General features: G+C 44.0%; 1 protein-coding gene across 1 annotated transcript in view; it reads left to right on the forward strand.

Moving 5' to 3' along the window:
* Positions 1-22,185, forward strand: part of MORN1 (MORN repeat containing 1) — a 346,148-nt gene that overhangs the window by 87,570 nt on the left and 236,393 nt on the right. Inside the window, exon 8 of the mRNA XM_069741579.1 lies at positions 14,912-15,022. Coding sequence (XP_069597680.1) covers positions 14,912-15,022 — 111 coding nt within the window. The remainder of the gene's footprint in view (positions 1-14,911; positions 15,023-22,185) is intronic.

Raw genomic sequence — 22,185 nt, forward strand, 5'->3', positions numbered from 1 at the left:
TCCTTCTCCCTGTCAGATTTACCCAGTGGTTTCCCATTCAGTGTGTAATGGTGATATTGATTCCTTCTTCCCATGTGTATAACCTTACATTTATCATTGTTAAACCTCATCTGCCACCTTTCAGCCCAAGTTTCCAACTTATCCAGATCCATCTGTAGCAGAATACTATCTTCTCTTGTATTAACTGCTTTACATAGTTTTGTATCATCTGCAAATATCGATATTTTACTGTGTAAACCTTCTACCAGATCATTAATGAATATCAATACTGTATACTGAGGAAACTGCAATTATGCAAGCAAATAATCAGGGCAACAATATTAGATGGCGGAGACAGAACAATCTCCTTGACTTGATTATGAAGCTGCAGTCCCAGATACAACCTATGGCCACGATCACACGCTCAGTATTTGTTAGCCAAAACCAGGAGTGGAACAATCATAGGAAAAGTATAATTAGATATTAGATCAAAACTTTTTGACAGTGAGGGTGATCAATAAGTGGAACAGGCTGCAAGGAGAGGTGGTGAGTAGAGTTGAGCGAATTTGATCGGATCCATGCTTATTCGGCAAGCTGTAGCGCTGGCCGAATAAGCTGCAGAGGGAACCTGGATACATGGAGCGCGCCGGCTGGTTAGCTGATCGTCGCCGCAGCTGCATGTGTCGCGGCTGTGTCACTCTCACAGCACATACATGGAGAGCCTGTGTGTTGGGCTCTCCATGCATGGGCTCTGACACCAAACTTAGCGTTTACCTTGGAGGCCAAAAGATCAGTTTTGGTCTCATCTGACCACAGCACCTTCCTCCATACATTTGGGGAGTCTCCTACAGGTCTTTTGGCAAACTCAAAACGGGTCTTACAATTTTTGTGTGTAAGTGAATGCTTATTTCTGCGCACTCTTCCATAAAGGCCGCCTCTATGGAGTGCATGGATTATTGTGGTCGAATGGACAGATATTCCAGTCTCTGCTTGGGAACTCTGCAGCTCCTTCACGGTTACCTTTGGTCTCTGTGCTACTCTCTGATTAATGCCCTCCTTGTCTGGGCTGAGAGTTTTGGTGGGTGGCCCTCTCTTGGCAGGTTTGTTGTGGTACCGTGTTTTTTGCATTTGATGATAATGGATTTGATGGTAACTAGAGATTGGGATATTGTTTTATAACCAAACCCTGACTTGTACTTCTCCACAGTTTGTCCCTGACTTGTTTGGAGATCGCCTTGGTCTTCATGGTATCATTTGGAGATTTCCTTGGTCTTCATGGTGTTCTTTGGAGATTTCCTTGGTTTTCATAGTGCTGTTTGGAGATCTCCTTGATCTTCATGGTGCTGTTTGGAGATCTGCTTGGTCTTCATGGTGTTGTGTGGAGATCTCTCTTGGTCTTCATGGTGCTGTGTGGAGATCTCCTTGGTCTTCATGGTGGTGTGTGGAGATCTCCTTGGTCTTCATGGTGGTGTGTGGAGATCTCCTTGGTCTTCAATGTGCTGTTTGGAGATCCCCTTGGTCTTCATGGTGTTGTTTGGAGATCTCCTTGGTCTTCATGGTGCTGTGTGGAGATCTCCTTGGTCTTCATGGTGGTGTGTGGAGATCTCCTTGGTCTTCATTGTGCTGTTTGGAGATCCCCTTGGTCTTCATGGTGTTGTTTGGAGATCTCCTTGGTCTTCATGGTGTTGTGTGGAGATCTCCTTGGTCTTCATTGTGCTGTTTGGAGATCCCCTTGGTCTTCATGGTGCTGTTTGGAGATCTCCTTGGTCTTCATGGTGTTGTTTGGAGATCTCCTTGGTCTTCATGGTGTTTGTTTGGAGATCTCCTTGGTCTTCATGGTGGTGTTTGAAGGTCTCCTTGGTGTTCACGGTGTTTGGTTAGTGGTACCTCTTGTTAATGGTGTTGCAACCTCTGTGGACTTTCAGAAAAGGAAAAGTGTATATAGTGACAGACGTGTGACACTTAGATTGCACACAGGGGAATGTCTTGTCACTAAGCATGTGACTTATGAAGGGAATTGCTGGCACCAGAAATTTTTAGAGGCATCATAGCAAAAGGGGTGGATACATTTGCACATGCCAATTTTTAGTTATATGATCTCATAAATTTGCCTATATTTTTCTCACTTCACCAACTTAGACTATTTAGTGCTGATGCATCACACACAAATCGGATTACAAAATATGCAAATACAGGTTGTAATGTAACAAAATAGGTAAAAAGCCAATGGAGTGAATACATTTGCAAGCCATTGTACATGGTCTTTATTCTCCCATCTCGCACATACATGGGTGAATGCAGGCCACAGTTTTTTCAGTACCCCATGGTCCGTGCATTGTGGTCAGTGTATGGCCCAGGAAATAGAGACCTCTGTATTTGGCATTGGTAATAGGGGCACTGTGCTTGGCATTATTAATAGGGGCACTGTGCTTGGCATTATTAATAGGGGCACTGTGCTTGGCATTAGTAATAGGGACACTGCTCGGCATTAGTAATAGGGGCACTGTGCTCGGCATTAGTAATAGGGGCACTGTGCTCGGCATTAGTAATAGGGGCACTGTACTCGGCATTAGTAATAGGGACACTGTGTTTGGTATTAGTAATATGGGCACTGTGCTTGGCATTAGTAATAGGGGCACTGTGCTCGGCATAAGTAATAGGGGCACTGTGCTCGGCATTAGTAATAGGGGCACTGTGCTTGGCATTAGTAATAGGGGCACTGTGTTTGGCATTAGTAATAGGGGCACTGTGCTCGGCATTAGTAATAGGGGCACTGTGTTTGGTATTAGTAATAGGGGCACTGTGCTGTGCTTGGCATTAGTAATAGGGGCACTGTGCTTGGCATTAGTAATAGGGGCACTGTGCTTGGCATTAGTAATAGGGGCACTGTGCTTGGCATTAGTAATAGGGGCACTGTGCTTGGCATTAGTAATAGGGGCACTGTGCTTGGCATTAGTAATAGGGGCACTGTGCTTGGCATAAGTAATAGGGGCACTGTGCTTGGCATTATTAATAGGGGCACTGTGCTTGGCATTATTAATAGGGGCACTGTGCTTGGCATTAGTAATAGGGACACTGCTCGGCATTAGTAATAGGGGCACTGTGCTCGGCATTAGTAATAGGGGCACTGTACTCGGCATTAGTAATAGGGACACTGTGTTTGGTATTAGTAATATGGGCACTGTGCTTGGCATTAGTAATAGGGGCACTGTGCTTGGCATTATTAATAGGGGCACTGTGCTTGGCATTATTAATAGGGGCACTGTGCTTGGCATTAGTAATAGGGACACTGCTCGGCATTAGTAATAGGGGCACTGTGCTCGGCATTAGTAATAGGGGCACTGTGCTCGGCATTAGTAATAGGGACACTGCTCGGCATTAGTAATAGGGGCACTGTGCTTGGCATTAGTAATAGGGGCACTGTACTCGGCATTAGTAATAGGGACACTGTGTTTGGTATTAGTAATAGGGGCACTGTGCTTGGCATTAGTAATAGGGGCACTGTGCTTGGCATTAGTAATAGGGGCACTGTGCTCGGCATTAGTAATAGGGGCACTGTGCTTGGCATTAGTAATAGGGGCACTGTGTTTGGCATTAGAAATAGGGGCACTGTGCTCGGCATTAGTAATAGGGGCACTGTGATTGGTATTAGTAATAGGGGCACTGTGCTCGGCATTAGTAATAGGGGCACTATGCTCGGCATTAGTAATAGGGGCACTGTGTTTGGCATTAGTAATAGGGGCACTATGCTCGGCATTAGTAATAGGGGCACTGTGCTTGGCATTAGTAATAGGGGCACTGTGTTTGGCATTAGTAATAGGGGCACTGTTTGGCATTAGTAATAGGGGCACTGTGTTTGGCATTAGTAATAGGGGCACTGTGTTTGGTATTAGTAATAGGGGCACTGTGTTTGGCATTAGTAATAGGGTCACTGTGCTTGGCATTAGTAATAGGGGCACTGTGCTTGGCATTAGTAATAGGGGCACTGTGCTCGGCATTAGTAATAGGGGCACTGTGTTTGGTATTAGTAATAGGGGCACTGTGCTTGGCATTAGTAATAGGGGCACTGTGTTTGGCATTAGTAATAGGGGCACTGTGCTTGGCATTAGTAATAGGGGCACTGTGTTTGGCATTAGTAATTGGGGCACTGTGTTTGGCATTAGTAATAGGGGCACTGTGCTTGGCATTAGTAATAGGGGCACTGTGCTTGGCATTAGTAATTGGGGCACTGTGTTTGGTATTAGTAATAGGGGCACTGTATTTGGTATTAGTAATAGGGGCACTGTGTTTGGCATTAGTAATAGGGGCACTGTGTTTGGCATTAGTAATAGGGGCACTGTGCTTGGCATTAGTAATAGGGGCACTGTGCTCGGCATTAGTAATAGGGGCACTGTGTTTGGTATTAGTAATAGGGGCACTGTGTTTGGTATTAGTAATAGGGGCACTGTGTTTGGCATTAGTATTAGGGGCACTGTGCTTGGCATTAGTAATAGGGGCACTGTGTTTGGGATTAGTAATAGGGGCACTGTGCTTGGCATTATTAATAGGGGCACTGTGCTCGGCATTAGTAATAGGGGCACTGTGTTTGGTATTAGTAATAGGGGCACTGTGTTTGGCATTAGTAATAGGGGCACTGTGCTTGGCATTAGTAATAGGGGCACTGTGTTTGGCATTAGTAATAGGGGCACTGTGTTTGGCATTAGTAATAGGGGCACTGTGCTTGGCATTAGTAATTGGGGCACTGTGCTTGGCATTAGTAATAGGAGCACTGTACTCGGCATTAGTAATAGGGGCACTGTGTTTGGTATTAGTAATAGGGGCACTGTGTTTGGCATTAGTAATAGGGGCACTGTGCTTGGCATTAGTAATAGGGGCACTGTGTTTGGCATTAGTAATAGGGGCACTGTGTTTGGCATTAGTAATAGGGGCACTGTGCTTGGCATTAGTAATTGGGGCACTGTGCTTGGCATTAGTAATAGGAGCACTGTACTCGGCATTAGTAATAGGGGCACTGTGTTTGGTATTAGTAATATGGGCACTGTAGCATTGATCTGTAAAGTCCTCAATAATACAAGTTGATATTAAACCCTCCTTTCTCTGCCCAAAGATAGATATTTGGACATTCTCAGCTCTGGTTTTTAGCGGGGGTCCTGCACCGCGGCCCCCCTGATGTTTGTATGCCCAAATAGAATTGATATAAAATATTTGCCATAGCGATAAAACTTCTTCAAAGATTATGGGAAGCCAGCGCTAAATGATCCGACTTGTGCGAGATCTCTTTGTGACGAGCGAGTTTCCCCGTTTCCCGGAGTTCATCGTCCGCAGCACACAATGGAACCCTGGTGTGGAATACCTAGAGAGCCGCCGGCAGATGGAAGCTCTCCATTAGTCACTGGGACGGGAGGTCTCGGTACACAATGTGGAATAACCCAGCTCTGAAATAATCCTGGCACGTCACTGTAAATAACTGAATGTTATGTGGGCACAGCAGCGCGGTTTACGAGGAGCGGTTACATAAAACATGCCAAACACAGACACATTGAATAAACAGCGGACAAGGAACATGGGAAAATGGAAAACAATGCAAAGATTAATGCCCGAGCTTTGGGGAGCTTATCATAAATGGAAGGAAAGTTTTGCTGTAATTTGGCAGCAGAACCTTATAATATGTTGGCAGAAAGTAGATCTTTCCTTTCACTCTTTAATTCTTGACTGTCATTAGTGGGCCATTGGGGGCCGGATGAGCGGTGTCGTCCCTTACGAAAATCTACAGCGCTAGTAACATTTATGATGCGAATGCGTCACATAGGGGCAATGTATTTAATCTAAACGATTTTCTAATATAATTTGATTAAAAAATTCACTATCCTTCCCCAACTATTTTTTCCTGCTTTGTTTTTGATGACGCTTAGTTTGCGAGGCCCACTGCATGCTGGGATATTCAAAGTGTCATCAGGGGGCAGAGGCTGCGGTAACTACAGCCTCTGCCCCCTCCCTGAAACGAAGCGTCATCACTGACTTTAGTTTCAGTCTGAGCTAGTCCTTGCTCTGTCACCGTGCGATGTGCACAATGACAGTGCACTCTCTCGCTTGCTCAGATCACTAGTAATGATCCGGCAACAGAATGCGTTGTAAGACAAATATCCGGCTTGCATGTAACATCATATCCAGGCGTGGCAGTGGTCTCTGCAAGCCAGGTATTCATCTTACAGTGCGCTTTGTTGCTGGCTAGTTACTAGGGATCTAAACCAGTGACAGAGCGCACTGTCACTGTGCACATCACACAATATGCAGGGACAAGCCCAGCCCCTGAGATGAAGGTCACAGAAGATGCTTTTTTTCATGGATGAGGCAGAGGCTTTGCTTACTGCAAAATGCATACATTTTTCCTTAAAAAAAAAAAAAAAAAAAAACAATTCCTCATACGGCTATGGAAATAAAGAAAAGTTACCGGTAATTCCTACACATATTAGGCTGGTATATACACTTGAATATGTTTTGGCATTATTCCTGCACATATTAGACTGGTATATATGCACAAAAAGATTTGGGGATAGTTCTTGCACATATAAGGCTGACATATACACCTGAAGAGGTTTTGGAATAATTCCTGCACATATTAGGTTGGTATATACACATTTGAAGAGGTTTTATGATAATTCCTGTACATATTAGGCTGGTATATTCACCTGTAGAGGTTTTGTGGTCGTTCCTGCACATATTAGGCTGGTATATACATCTGAAGAGGTTTTGGGATAGTTCCTGCACATATAAGGCTGACATATACACCTGAAGAGGTTTTGGCATAGTTCCTGCACATATTAGGCTGGTGTATACACCTGAAGAAGTTTTGTGATAGTGCCTGGACATATTAGGCTGATATATACACCTAAAGAAGTTTTGTGATAGTTCCTGCACATATTAGGCTTATATATAGACCTGAAGATGGTTTGTGATAGTTCCTGTACATATGAGGCTGATATATACACCTGAAGATGTTTTGTGATAGTTCCTGCACATATAAGGCTGATATATACACTTGAAGAGGTTTTGGCATAGTTCCTGCACATATTAGGCTGATATATACACTTGAAGAGGTTTTGGGATAGTCCCTGCACATATTAGGCTGGTATATACACTTAAATATGTTTTGTGATAGTTTCTGCACATATAAGGCTGATATATACACCTCTAGAGGTTTTGTGATAAGCCCTGCACATATTAGGCTGGTATATACACCTGAAGAGGTTTTGGGATAGTTCCTGCACATATTTGTTTGGTATATTCACCTATAGAGGTTTTGTGATAGTTCCTGCACATATTAGGCTAGTATATACAACTAGATGGTGGCCCGATTCTAATGCATCGGGTATTCTAGAATATGTATAGTAGTATATAGCACAGGCTATGCAGTATATAACACAGCCCACGCAGTATATAACACAGCCCACGCAGTATATCACACAGCCCACGCAGTATATCACACAGCCCACGCAGTATATCACACAGCCCACGCAGTATATCACACAGCCCACGCAGTATATAACACAGCCCACGCAGTATATAACACAGCCCACGCAGTATATAACACAGCCCACAGTATATAACACAGCCCACGTAGTATATAACACAGCCCACGTAGTATATTGCACAGCCACGTAGTATATTGCACAGCTACGTAGTATATTGCACAGCCACGTAGTATATTGCACAGCCACGTAGTATATAGCACATCCCATGTAGTATATAGCACAGACCACGTAGTATATAGCACAGAGAGGTAGTATATAACGCAGCCCATGCAGTATATAACACAAGCCACGCAGTATATAACACAGCCAACGTAGTATATAGCAATGTGGGCACCATATTCCTGTTAAAAAAAAAAAAAAAAATTACGGTAAAATAAAAAATCATTATATTCTCACCTTCCAGCACCTTTCCCGCTCCTCGTGACACTCCGTTCCCAGTAATGCATTGCGGCAATAACACGTGATGATGTAGTGGTCTCGCGAGACCGCTACGTCATTTCCGGTCATTGCCGCAATGGATTCTTGGGACCAGAGCGTCGCGCGGAGCGGGAAAGGTGCCGGAAGGTGAGAATATAATGATTTTTTTATTTTTTTTAATTATTTGTATCATTAGATCTTTTTACTATTGATGCTGCATAGGCAGCATCAATAGTAAAAAGTTGGTCACACAGGGTTAATAGCAGCGTTAATGGACTGCTAAGCCGCTATGGGGGAACTGACTGGAGGGCAGTAGGGAGGGGGCAGTGACTGGAGGGGAGTAGGGAAGGGGAATTCGCGGCCGGACTGTGCCCGTCGCTGATTGGTCGCGGCCAGCCGGCCGCGATCAATCAGCGACGCGGGATTTCCGTGACAGACAAACAGACGGAAGTGCCCCTTAGACGATTATATAGATAGATGAAGAGTATATTCACCTGTAGAGGTTTTTGGATAATTCCTGCACATATTAGGCTGGTATATTCACCTGTAGAGGTTTCATGTTTGAAGGACAAGTACACATTAGGAGATCTTCTCTGCAGCGTTCCCAGCTGGAATCCTTGGTTTCTTCGGACCTGACGATCCCTTGGGGCGATGAATAGTTGTTGAATTCTTGGCCCTCCAGCTGCCAATTAGGGAGTTGTCTGCTCACTGGTTTCTCCCATTACCCTCTGCCCAATTCCTCAGTATCTATATAATCATCTAAGGGTCACTTCCGTCTGTTTGTCTGTCACGGAAGTCCTGCGTCGCTGATTGGTCGCAGCCGGCTGCATGGGCTGTGCTATATACTACGTGGCTGTGTTATATACTACATGGGCTGTGTTATATACTACATGGCCTGTGTTATATACTACGTGGCCTGTGTTATATACTACATGGGCGGTGCTATATACTTCGTGGCTGTGTTATATACTACGTGGGCTGTGTTATATACTACATGGGCGGTGCTATATACTATGTCTTTGTGTTATATACTACGCGGCTGTGTTATATACTACGTGGGCTGTGTTATATACTACGTGGGCTGTGTTATATACTACATGGGCGGTGCTATATACTATGTCTCTGTGTTATATACTGCGTGGCCTGTTATATACTACGTGGGCTGTGTTATATACTGCGTGGGCTGTGCTATATACTGCGTGGCCTGTGTTATACTACGTGGGCTGTGTTATATATTACGTGGCTGTGTTATATACTGCATGGGCTGTGTTATATTAATGCAGAACAAAAACCAACCTTGCGGATACATACATACATATGTTGCTCCCAAATGTCAGAAGTGCCCATAGCACTCGTCACGAGAGCAGGAGGGGCAAAAGCTCCCAGACTAATAGATAAACCTATCAACAACAAGAGCGTACTGCCCCAAAAACAGACATGTCGTCATAAGTAATGCAAAAAGGTGAAAATTTTTATTAATGACAACATATAAAATATAAAAACATTAGTAAACAAACTGTAAAGGACAAGATAATGGTGAATGACCAAATGGACAGACACAGACAGTCAGACCTCACAACAACATTGTGAGGGTGCAGACCAAAGAGCGGCATACAAGTAAATCTTCAGGCATAATACAAAAGTACATAAATATGTTACCATTCATTTAAGAGGAGTAGAAGAGAGGGGGGATGACTAGAGGTATAAAACACTAATCATGATACTGCACTCCAAACAATGGAGCCCCCTGGAGCCTAACTATATATCCCCCATATAGCACTATGCCTACATGAAATATAAATCATACAAATCGCCATATGGTCCGCTTACCCATGGGAGGTCTGGTGCTGAGTGTGTCCATAAGAGAGCCCCGACGCGCGTTTCGCGTAATGAGCTTCCTCGGGGGGCCGTGTGGGAAGTGAGGCGGATCTGGTTTTATATCCCCCTGTCCCAGCTGTGTGTCATTATGACTGCGGTTTATGCGGCGCATGGGGGCGGGCACAACCGCCGGTAACACGCTCCCTCCAGGCATCTTGGCGGCGCACAGAAAGGGAAAATATTCCCGTGACGTCATTACTCTGTGCGTCGCCATTCAAAGATGCCTTTGGGGGCGCGACCGAACCGGAGGTCCACCGCGCATGCGCGCTCCTACGGCAGCCATTTTGGAACAGGGCAAGATCTACTGGCAAGCGCAGGAGAAAGGACAGGCGAACATGAACGCAACTATATGAACAAATATATGAAAAACAGAACGCCCTTACAGACACATAGTAAGAATATAAATAACAATCATCTCTGATTTCATAAATGACAATAATAATAATCAATGAGTCCCAATGGATCCAGCCTCTGTAGCGCTCTAGGAGTGCTATGGTTCCTGCAGAGTTCTGTAGTTGTTTCAGTCTATAATAGTCCTCATTCTTCTCAAGCACAGTTAAGCCAGTCAGAACCTCAATGGACCATGTGAAATGTGGAATATGAAAACGAGAACTAAAAAATACATAATTAAGTAAAAATAAAACCACGAACATAAATTAAAATCAGGGGAAACAGAGGGTTAATAGAGGAAAAACCCCTATTAATGGTGCGCCATTACAAAAAAGGAACAAAGGACAGTTTCTCATTGAGGCCGTGTGGGGTCATAGTCCCCAATGTAACTATCCAGCGGCATTCTAATTGGGCTAATGTACGTTTCAGGTTACCCCCCTAATACCAGAATGAACTCGATCAATCCCCCCATATTTTTAAGGCGTCAGGGTTACAATCATGGTGGAGTCTAAAATGCCTCGGAATAGTTTTTAATTCCGAGACATTGGTAACATCTTTTGCAGCAATGATGTCCCTTACGTGTTCCCGGGCCCTGACACGGAGTTCCCGAGAGGTGAGACCTATGTAAATCAATTTGCACGTACATATCGCGTAGTAAACTACATACGTAGTGCTACACGAGATGTAACTGGTGATCCGGTACTCCCTCCCTCCACCCACCGCCGAAAAGACTGAGGCACGCACGATGTTCCTGCACGTCTTACAGGACCCACAAGGAAAACAGCCCCACCTCTGACGACCAGACCCGAAAATATTCGGGGGGGCCGCAACATAATGACTCCTGACCAATTGGTCCTTGAGGCTGCGTGCCCTCCTAGCTGTGAGCAACGGTCGATCCGGCAGAATCCTATTGAGGGTCGGTTCCGTCTTTAACACGGATCAGTGCCTCTGCAGCATTACTTATGACGACATGTCTGTTTTTGGGGCAGTACGCTCTTGTTGTTGATAGGTTTAGCTGTGTTATATACTGCATGGGCTGTGTTATATACTGTGTGGGCTGTGCTATATACTGCATGGGCTGTGCTATATACTGCGTTGTCTGTGCTATATACTATGTGGGCTGTGTTATATACTACGTGGGCTGTGTTATATACTACGTGGGCTGTGTTATATACTACGTGGGCTGTGTTATATACTATGTAGCTGTGTTATATACTACGTGGCTGTGTTATATCCTACATGGCTGTGTTATATACTACGTGGGCTGTTATATACTGCATGGGCTGCGTTATATACTACATGGGCTGTATTATATACTGCATGGGCTGTGTTATATACTACGTGGGCTGTGCTGTATACTGCATGGGCTGTGTTATATACTGCATGGGCTGTGTTATATACTGCGTGGGCTGTGCTATATACTACGTGGGCTGTGTTATATACTGCGTGGGCTGTGTTATATACTGCATGGGCTGTGTTATATACTGCGTGGGCTGTGCTATATACTACGTGGGCTGTGTTATATACTACGTGGGCTGTGTTATATACTGCATGGGCTGTGTTATATACTGCATGGGCTGTGTTATATACTGCGTGGGCTGTGCTATATACTACGTGGGCTGTGTTATATACTGCGTGGGCTGTGCTATATACTACTATACATAACCTAGAATACCCGATGCTTTAGAATCGGGCCACCATCTAGTTTCACATAAACGTCTACAAGTTTCCTGGGACTATAAAAAGTTTCGGGGCGACACTTCACAGCCGCCCGGAGGAAATGGCCTGAACGAAAAACTTGAGAAAATGTATCAGTTCCTGCCTGTTCCACACACAGTATTCTGGCAGAACATGAATCATCCCTCCTCCTTGTTGACCTCATCGGGACCCGTAACGCTCGGCCTCTACAGGGGGTTCCAGTTGTACAGGTAACACTTCAGTCATTCATCTTGTAAATGGGACTATCAGCAGATGTGGAATATTTCCCAGTGCCAGACAGTCCGACCCTCCAGAGACTGGAATTATTCTATGCCTTGTGCTCACTTTCTGCAATGCACCAATGTGGGAGCCATGTATGACCCACTGGGAGAGAACACAATGGGGCACTAGAAGAATGTCAGCGATCTGTCTGCGGAGCTGTCCGGGAAGCATGCGGAATATGACAGTGTGCATGCTTCCCATCATGACAAGGTCAATAGGCCGCTCACCATCTCTGGCTTATTACTGTCAGTCCCACCTGCTGGTTTATGGGGGTCCTGTTACCACCCACAGCTGGAGAACACTCACCTTCATAAACAGATGTCCTCTACCCTGGGGCGGGCATATCATTGGTGCAACCTGTGGGCCCCAGAGGTCAGAGGGTACCATTTGCATTATGATGAACTTTTATATAAGGGGCAATTGCATTTTGTGTTACTTATGTTATCATTGTCTAATATTTAAATGCGCTTGATGATCTGAAACATTTACGTGTAACAAACATGGAAAAGTATAGGAAATCAGGAAGGTGGCAAACATTTCTTCACACAATTGTACATAGTCATGCAGTGTCATCCCCCCTTTCTCTTTTTCATGAACCAGGAGGCTCAGCATGAACAAAGCTATAGGCCCTTACCAGGATAAGATAATGTTTGAACCTAATTTATTTATATCTATTAATTTGTGCTTCAGTGATCCTGGCAGATTTCACAATATAAACTGCATGCATTAATAAATACGGTAGATCTAGGCCTGATGAACCTGGTGTACTTGCTTTGCAAATTCATGTGGCTGTATGATGTTTTTTGAAAGTTTCCCCTCGTAGTATTGAAATGCTTTTTTTATTATTATTATCAGGATTATTCAGCCATACTGACATGGACTTTCAAAATAAGTGCAACAGCCCCATCAGGTCTTAGAGATCCATTTACTAATATACGCCGTTTGCATTGCGAAATCTGGTGTCAGACCTGCTTTAATTTGTTATCGATGTCAAAATGTAATTTAAGGCGAGTCTGTCACGAGAATTTACAATACTGATTGCATACACAGATAAATGGATCGCTTAGATCTGCTGAGGCTGGTGTACTTACTTTGTAAATTCATGTCAGAATGGCTCTACAGTCCTGTTAGTGAAATTAACATCATATGGCTCCTGCTAAAGAGTGAGCGAGCTCGCGAGTCCCAAGTGTATTCAGTCTGCAAGCATCAGTGCGACAGCTGCAGCTTGTACTGAGCAGTGTGAGATCGCAGCAGGGAGGAGGGACACTGAGGAGCTGGCAATCAGGTTAGGTGGGCAGATATTAAATGTAAAGTTTCAATACGGCCATTCTGACATGGATTATTAAAACAAGTACAGATCTATTTAACAAATGTATTCAGTTTGTTTTGTTAAGGGCTCCTTCTCACTTGGGTAAAATACGGCCGAATCTCGCAGCTAAAACCCGGCTCTGCGGCCGGCACTCCAGAGCGGAGCGTGCGGCCGACTGTTGCACGGACACTCTAATTGTTTGCCTGGGGGTTAAATGGGTTACCAAGTACTTTTATATTGATGGCCTAGCCTTAGGAGGGTAGGCCATCAATACCAGATTGGTGGGGGTACGGCACCCCCTCTAGTTGGTTGTGCTTGGTTGTGGAGCCGAACAGCACAGCTCCGTCTATTGCATTGTGGCCACAGTGGGGTACTGCGGATTCAAATCAATTCATTCAAGTCGGGTTGGATTTGCAGTCCCCTTACGCAGCCGCCCCGCAACTGATCACCTCTGGCCGCTGCCATCATCGGAGACAGCTGATTGGAAGGGTACCGGATGTCGCACCCACACTGATCTGGTAATGATGACCTATCCTAAGGCGGGGTGCAGACGATTGTGTATTCTCTCATCCAAGAGAATCAGGCCGATTATGCAAATCGCACTCTGATCAAACTCTGATCCTTGCTTGATCAGAGTTGTGATCCGATTCTCTCCATCTTAATCGGACTGCACTCAGATGTCATCCGAGTGCAGTCCGATGTTTTCCCACTCATTGACTTGCATGGCCGAGTGTGATCCGAATATTGGATCCAGGTTTTTTTTTTTTTTTCGTCGGACCAGCACGGTCCACAAAACAAATCTGACATTTGCACTTCCCTCTAGACTAACATACGGGTCCAAGTGCGATCCAAAGTTTTGCCTGACCAAAAATATTACCATGTGCACGAGCTCTAAAGATAAACCATCAATATCATATCAAAGTATCGGGCCATCCCTTTAATTTACCCCTGTATTTGTGCCACTTTTCGGTGTGAATCCCCCCTTGTATCTCACTTCTAGAACAGGATTTAGGTGACTGTATTATACTTTATTTTCCTTTGTCATTTATTTACAAATATCGGCTTATAGAACAAATGAACTAAACTCCTGTGCTCCCCAGAGCGTACAATGTACCGCAGCCGAGACACCCGGCGGGGCCGGAGTATAAAATAACAATCTGGGGCCGAATCCATTATTACATTATATTCTGCTGGAAAAGGAATTTTTATTACAGATGTCCTTCTGCTTTGTCATTTTCTATCATTTCCCAGCTAAAATTCTACTTTACCGCTCGTATGTATGAACCGTCGCGTTCTGCACCTATCGGCAGGGTTTTATTGTAACCTGGCTACCGAAATAACGCTTGGTGAAGTTCTGAAAAATGTCGGGATCGTTTCTTTATACCTTTTCGCTGATGTTTTATTTGTGCCATACATTTTACTTTAGATGTTGCTACGAAGATAACGATCTTGGGAGAAGACACCTTAGACGTTGTCCTGGGATCTCCTGCCGCGTTCCATGTACAGCTGAAGAAGGAAGATGGGGAAATCGCCGGAAGTAAGGAGTCTGATTATCTGGTCCTATAGCTAATATCAATCAACAGAAAAGTAAAAAAAAAAGTTCTTAGTATCAGAATTTTACAGAATTTTTTTTTTTTAAGCCATTAAAATAGTAAAATAATTAACTATCAATGGCTATGCGCGCACAGAGGGGTTTTTTTTAAGGAAGTTTTTCAGCAGAAACTTAGCAGAAAATTTTCCGGCTGCCCCAAAAAAGCTCAAAACTCCTCCAAAAACTTGTACAATGGGTATGGGCGCACGGAGTCTTTTTGCTGAGTTTTCATAGGAGAAATTAGCACACAGAATTATTTTTTAGGAAGTTTTGGAGAGGAAACTCTTAACAATCCAGAACTTGGAGGTTTTGCTCAGTTTCCTCTAAACCAAAATCTAGCGTAAAGAAATGACGTGCACATATCCGCTGAGCGGAAACTTCAAGTTTTGGAGGAGTTTTAAGACTTGGAGGAGGTTTTGGAGAGTTTCTGCTCCAAAAACACTCAGAAAAACTTTGTGTGCTCCTCACCACTTTCTTCTCCAAAATCCGAAATAAAACCGTGAATGGATTACATTTTTTACATAATTACACATCGATAGGAATTTCCCCCCCCCCCCCCCCCCCCAATTTTTTAGCACAGTGTATGGTGAAATGAACAGTGTCAATCAACAACTCCAACTTGACATACAAAAAAACTAGCCATTATACGACGAAATCGACAAAAAAAGAAATGTTTTGGAACTTGGAAGAAGAGATGGGAAAAAAAAACGAAAAGGCAAAAACAAAAGTTGGCTGCGTCCTCGAGGAGTTATTGAATTAGATACATCTTACTCCAACGCACTTTAGATTACGTCTCGCTGATGAGACGTCCGTCTTAATAAAGTCTCCTTTCCCTGCCAAAAAAAAACCCCTTCTATTTTCTTTTATGATGTATATTTTGGACGTTATGATAAATGTTGGGAGGGGGAAGGAGTTACATGCCGAAAACATTTGGAGGTCAGCTGTGAAATAAACGAGTATGATTCTGTAATTTTTCATAACTACACATCGCAGTTAATTACTTTGCGCATGCAAATTAGCTAGCGTTACAGAAGAGAATACACTCTTCTTTCTTTTTGAGATTATCTGTCCTAATTTACATCATTTAGCTAATTAATGTATCACATTTTCCCGTTAGTCTCCCAGAAATCATTAGAATACATTTCTTATTTTCTTTTTCGCGATTAATTCATTTTAATGACAAGGAAGTGCAAAGCGGATCTTAAAAAAATGCATAATATTCTGGGGTATGATTGTTAAAGGCGTATACAGCTCGGTGTACTAACGTAATTATATCAGTGCAGAGGGTGCGATCTGTAGTGGACCTGTTAATGGTAACAAACGTGGCTAAGAAAAAAGCAAAACTCCTGCCGAACCCCCTGCATGCTGTGCAAGTAGAAAATTAATTCTCACTATTAGGCGGCTCAGGTGGCGGAATGCGTCCTGAGTATTCAGGTAGTTTGCATGTAGCCACTACTAGGATTTCTGCTGCTGGTTCTGAAAACATCTTCAGCGAGTCTTCACATATCCAGCTCTGCATCTCTGCTACATCTTCAGTGAGTCTCCTGACATATGAAGTGTTTATCTTTTCTGGTCTCTGCTACATCTTCTGTGAATCTTCTGAAATATCCAACTGTGCATCATCACTAAGCTCTGCTACGTCTACTGTGAGCCTCCTGACCTACTTAGCTGTCTACATCGCTGTTCAGTGGTTCTCGGGACGCGGTGACATACTCCTCCCAACCACATTGCATGGTTTTCTTTGCTTAACCGGACTGAAGACTTCAAGAATCCGCCTCACCCGGTGAGACTTATCTCTTCCTTATTCTCAGCCACTCGCCTAACTTTTCACCAGAATTTACCTTCTTACTCTATTGTCTAAAGCCACAAAATGGAACGCCCATAAATATATTGTAAGATGGAGGCTTCCGTGATCGACTTTTCAACTACAGCCCCTGACAACTGGAAAAATCCATCAACTTTTTAACAAATATTATATATCATTGTTTGACATCAGTCACAATCACGAAAAGGTGGCAATGGTGGTGCACAAGAAATTGGTCTATATTGGCCTTTTTTGCCAACAAAAATTATTGTTCATGGCTACATTAATGGCTTTTTCCTTCCAAAATCCAAGTGTATGACCACATCAATTACTTCATCCAAATCCAAGTGTGTGACCACGTCAATTACTTCATGCAAATCCTAGTGTATGGCCACTTTAATAGCTTACTTCATCCAATCTCCTAGTGCATGGCCTCCCTAACGGCTGTCACCCCAACCGGTGGCACACGTGGTTCGTGGCGCCACAGGGCCAGGCTTACCTAGGAAGGTGCATAGCTAAGCGGCTACCTAGTGTTCACTGGAGCTCCTGATGGTGAAGTAAGGCTTGAGCTGTGGGTAGCCACCAGGTACCACTCTTAGGCAGTCCCCGGTACCGCAGCTGCTGGCCCCAAAGGTCAGGTTCACTGACACGGATACGGATTTGGGTTCCGTTCAGACTACTAGGTTCTGGATCCTCTGGCAGAACGGATACTGACAGAGATGATTTGGATACTGGTTTATGGAATACACGAATAGGAACACGTTCAGACACACAGGTCTTGGATATAGATTCAGTGGCCTCAGGGTTCAGGACTGGCCACGCAAGGACCAAGGACTACGAGTTCAGGACTGGCCACACATGGACCAAGGATTACCGGTTCAGTATTGGCCATACATGGACCAAGGATTTTACAGGTTCAGTACTGGCCACACAAGGACCAGGGACTACAAGTTCAGGAACAGACACACATGGACCAGAGATTATAGGTTCAGCACTGACCTCACAAGGACCAAGGACTACAAGTTCAGGACTGGTCACACATGGACCAAGGATTACAGGTTCAGTACTGGCCACACAAATACCAGAGACTACAAGTTTTAGGAACTGCCACACATGGACCAGGGATTATAGGTTCAGCACTGGCCTCACAAGGACCAAGGACTACAAGTTCAGGACTGGCTACATATGGACCAGGGATTACAGGTTCAGTACTGGCCACACAAGGACCAGGGACTACAAGTTCAGGAACGGCCACACATGGACCAGGGATTACAGGTTCAGTACTGGCCTCACAAGACCAAGGACTACGAGTTCATGACTAGCCACACATGGACCATGGATTACAGGTTCGTTACTGGCCTCACAAGGACCAAGGACTACAAGTTCAGGACTGGCTACATATGGACCAGGGATTACAGGTTCAGTACTGGCCACACAAGGACCAGGGACTACAAGTTCAGGAACGGCCACACATGGACCAGGGATTATAGGATCAGTACTGGCCTCACAAGGACTACAAGTTCAGGACTGGCCACACATGGACCAGGGATTACAGGTTCAGTACTGGCCTCACAAGACCAAGGACTACAAGTTCAGGACTGGCCACACATGGACCAGGGATTACAGGTTCAGTACTGGCCTCACAAGACCAAGGACTACAAGTTCAGGACTGGCCACACATGGACCAGGGAATACAGGTTCAGTACTGGCCTCACAAGACCAAGGACTACAAGTTCAGGATTGTCCACACCTGGACCAGGGATTCGAGGTTCAGTACTGGCCACACATGGACCAGGGATTACAGGTTCAGTACTGGCCACACAAGGACCAGGGACTACGAGTTCAGGACTGGCCTCACAAGGACCAGGGATTAGAGGTTCAGTACTAGCCTCACAAGGACCAAGGACTACGAGTTCAGGACTGGCCACACATGGGCCAGGGATTAGAGTTTCAGGACTGACTGGCCACACACGGATCAGGGATTACAGGTTCAGTACTAGCCACACAAGGACCAGGGACTACAAGTTCAGGACTGGCCACACATCGACCAGGGATTACAGGTTCAGTACTGGCCACACATGGACCAGGGATTACAGGTTCAGTACTGGCCACACAAGGGCCAAGGACTACGAGTTCAGCGTACTAGCCATTCATGGACCAGGAACTACGGGTTCAGCACCCTGGCCACACCAGCACCAGGAGACCTAACCACTCACTAGCAGGGTGCCTTTTAGAGAAGATATCTTCCATCTATTGGCTGGGTATCTTAGCAGATGCGTGTGCTGCTCTTTTGAGAACAGGCTTCCTCATCCCCTCTTATCTCCACGATCAGTGTGAAAGCTTATTCTCTAAATTCTGTAGTTCCTGAAAATATGTAATGTCAAACCCCAAAATGGACATCACTGCTAGAAATGGACTAATATATAAAAAACAGGTAGTAGAAGTAGTAATTGTATCCATCGGGTTTGACCTGCCCCTCATTGCACAAATCCTGCTACCTCCCTAAATGATCCTACTGTAAACTCCGGTAAGTGATTTCTAAGTGCTGATTTATTAACCATACAAAATAAATATTTTAAAATCACCATTTTCCTGTCGGCAATGGGAAGGAAAGCTACTATCTGTGCACCGTCTCACTTGGCGCTTTTTTTTTTTTTCCCCGAAAACTCGCAAGGTAATAGCGATTTAAAGCCTTACATTACTTTCATTTATGACTTCCTTTATTTTCCATAATAGGGAGCTGTAAAATGTAAAACCTACACTGTAACTCTATAGTCATAAATGCCGGCATGCTCAATTGTCTTTCAAATCCGCAAATTGACATCAACATTTGCCATTCTTCGCTTTTGTCTTCACACACCATTAATAATCTTCACATTGAGTTTATTAAATGTAGGGAAATTAAAAGGAGGCAAAGTCTTAATTTTCGCGACGTGCACTTAGTCGTTTAATTTTCCACATATTGAATGGCTCATGTAGTAGTATACATTTCATGTAATTGTAGATTACCACGGAGGATACGCCAGACCCTCACTATTAGGCCCTTGAGAGGTTTCAGATACAGTTGATAAATGTACATTATCCACCTGCAGATTGTCCTCACTGCAAAGGAATTTGTGTAATCCAGATACCGTACGCTGCAGCCGAAATGACGGGTGACACATAGGTGACTGAATATGCTTTATTCATATGGAATATGACAGCTGTACAGCTTGGTGATGAAACCCAATGTTTGGCACTGGAAGTGCAGCTCAACCCGAAAATAGTTTTAGCATTACTTTCAAAAATGGCTCACGGAAGGACATAGGTTTAAAAAAACATCACAGAAAAACACCGCCTTCCCAACAACAGGTCAGAATCTGACCTGGTGTTGGCAAGGCTGTTTTTGTCTGTGATGCTATTTGTTTAGGCGTAGTTTTAGGAAACTTTACTAGAGATGAGCTAACCCAAGCTGTAAAGTTTGGGGTTCGTACTGGACACCTATTTTCCAATGCTGAACTCCGAACATGGACTTCTCCTGGAAGTTTGGGTGTTCGAGGGAGAGATTTTTCAGATCCAAAGTTTGGGTCCTCATTCATTTATATGGGGTTCGAGTTTGGGTACAGTTCTGATATAGAAACTTGATTCCAGCTCACCCAGTTGCTCTATGCTCATCCACCTGGGGCTCAGACACCGGCCTCACATCAAAGAAAATAGAAAAAATTGGAGTCCAGCTCAACAGGACTGGATTTTCCTTTTCTTTTTATTTTTTAAAAGAAATTATATTGCATACAAAAGAAAAATTTTCATTGTTGACCTAGGTTCACCCCCGGGTGAGTATAATCTAACCTCTTTTTCTCATCTTTCAGGTTACATCGGGGGCTTATCTACAGCATTCCAGAATGCTGTAGATAAGCCCCTGATGGCGGTGAGCTTAGCTCACCTTCGATTTTGGGGGTGACAGGTTCCCTTTTAAGTGGAGAAAGAAGAAGAATTTTCTGATAAGATATATTCCAAAGTTTCTTTTATTCGCTTGTACTAGTCATTTATGCAAAGTTTGCTCAAAGTACAGTTCCCTTTTAAAGTGACTGATTGGGAATACATTTGTTTTAGCCATAAAAGGGTTGTCCGGGACGTAACATTGATGGCCTGTCCTTAGGATTGTCTGATTGGTGGGGCTGCAGTTCTAAAATATTGATGGTCTATCTTTAATATAGTCTATAAACATCACACTGGTAGGAGTCTGACTCTTTGCTCTTTCATTCATCAGCTGTTTGCTTAAGGGAAATCCATCAACAGATTATATCACCTAATTTGAGAGCAGCATTGCTTGCTGTAATTTTGATAAAATCCCTGTTTTATCATCACGGGATTATCACTAGGGGACTAGTTAACCTGCTGCCATGTAATCCTCCATATTCATGAGGGTGGATCAAGACCAGCGACACCGCTCGGACCGGACCGCCCTGCAGGTGAGTATAATAAAAGCTCTTTTTTCTACTCTTTTAGGTCGGGATTGGGGCAGATATATATCTTTATAGAAAGCTGTATATCAGCCCTTAAAGGTGGTGACCGTATCTCATATCGGCCAAACCTGATGACCCTTTAAGGCCCTTTTTAGGTCCGTTCGTTAAGAGTTTAACTGGCATTAATATAAGGGGGCTTATGTTGTTTTCTTTTTCTGTGAAGTTTTCTCTCATTTATCTCCATGAACTCATCTGGTCCCTCTCGTCTAAAGACTGAGAACAGAGTTACGCATGTGGGAACAAAGCCGTACACAGAGAATAGGCACAAGCAGAAGACAATAGATCGCCGGCCAGGGCTCTCCAGCTTATGGCGCAATCATCTACGTTCCTAAGACATGATATTATTGACCTCCTGGAAACATATCTAGAATTATCCGTGAAAGATGAACAGTGTCTCTTGTAGACAATGCATGGCCTTGAAATGCTCGGTGATGGGAAACCTTAGCCGACTTGTCCTTGGTTAACTCTAAACTGGAGTTTGTGTTCGATACTTGTAAAGAATTATTTCATCTACTTTAGAAATAATAGCTGCAGCCGTGTCCTGAATATCACCCTCCCGTATTTTGTAGCGTTAGAATATGAAAATTGGAAAATTGCAAATATTATATTTAGAGAACAGTACAACGATGCAAAAGTTTAAGGTGAAGGTACCAGGGAGAAATGTATCAATCCAATTGAGTCGGTTTTCGGTAAAAAAAAAAAAGGTAAATTTTGGCGCACAAAAATGTGTCACTATGCTTTAATTTCACTAAATTTTTGCATCTTTTCTCAAAAGTGGGCTTTATTGTCTCGACTGTCAG

This window comes from Ranitomeya imitator, chromosome 10 (genome assembly GCF_032444005.1).
Source record: "Ranitomeya imitator isolate aRanImi1 chromosome 10, aRanImi1.pri, whole genome shotgun sequence".
Taxonomy (NCBI): Eukaryota; Metazoa; Chordata; class Amphibia; order Anura; family Dendrobatidae; genus Ranitomeya; species Ranitomeya imitator.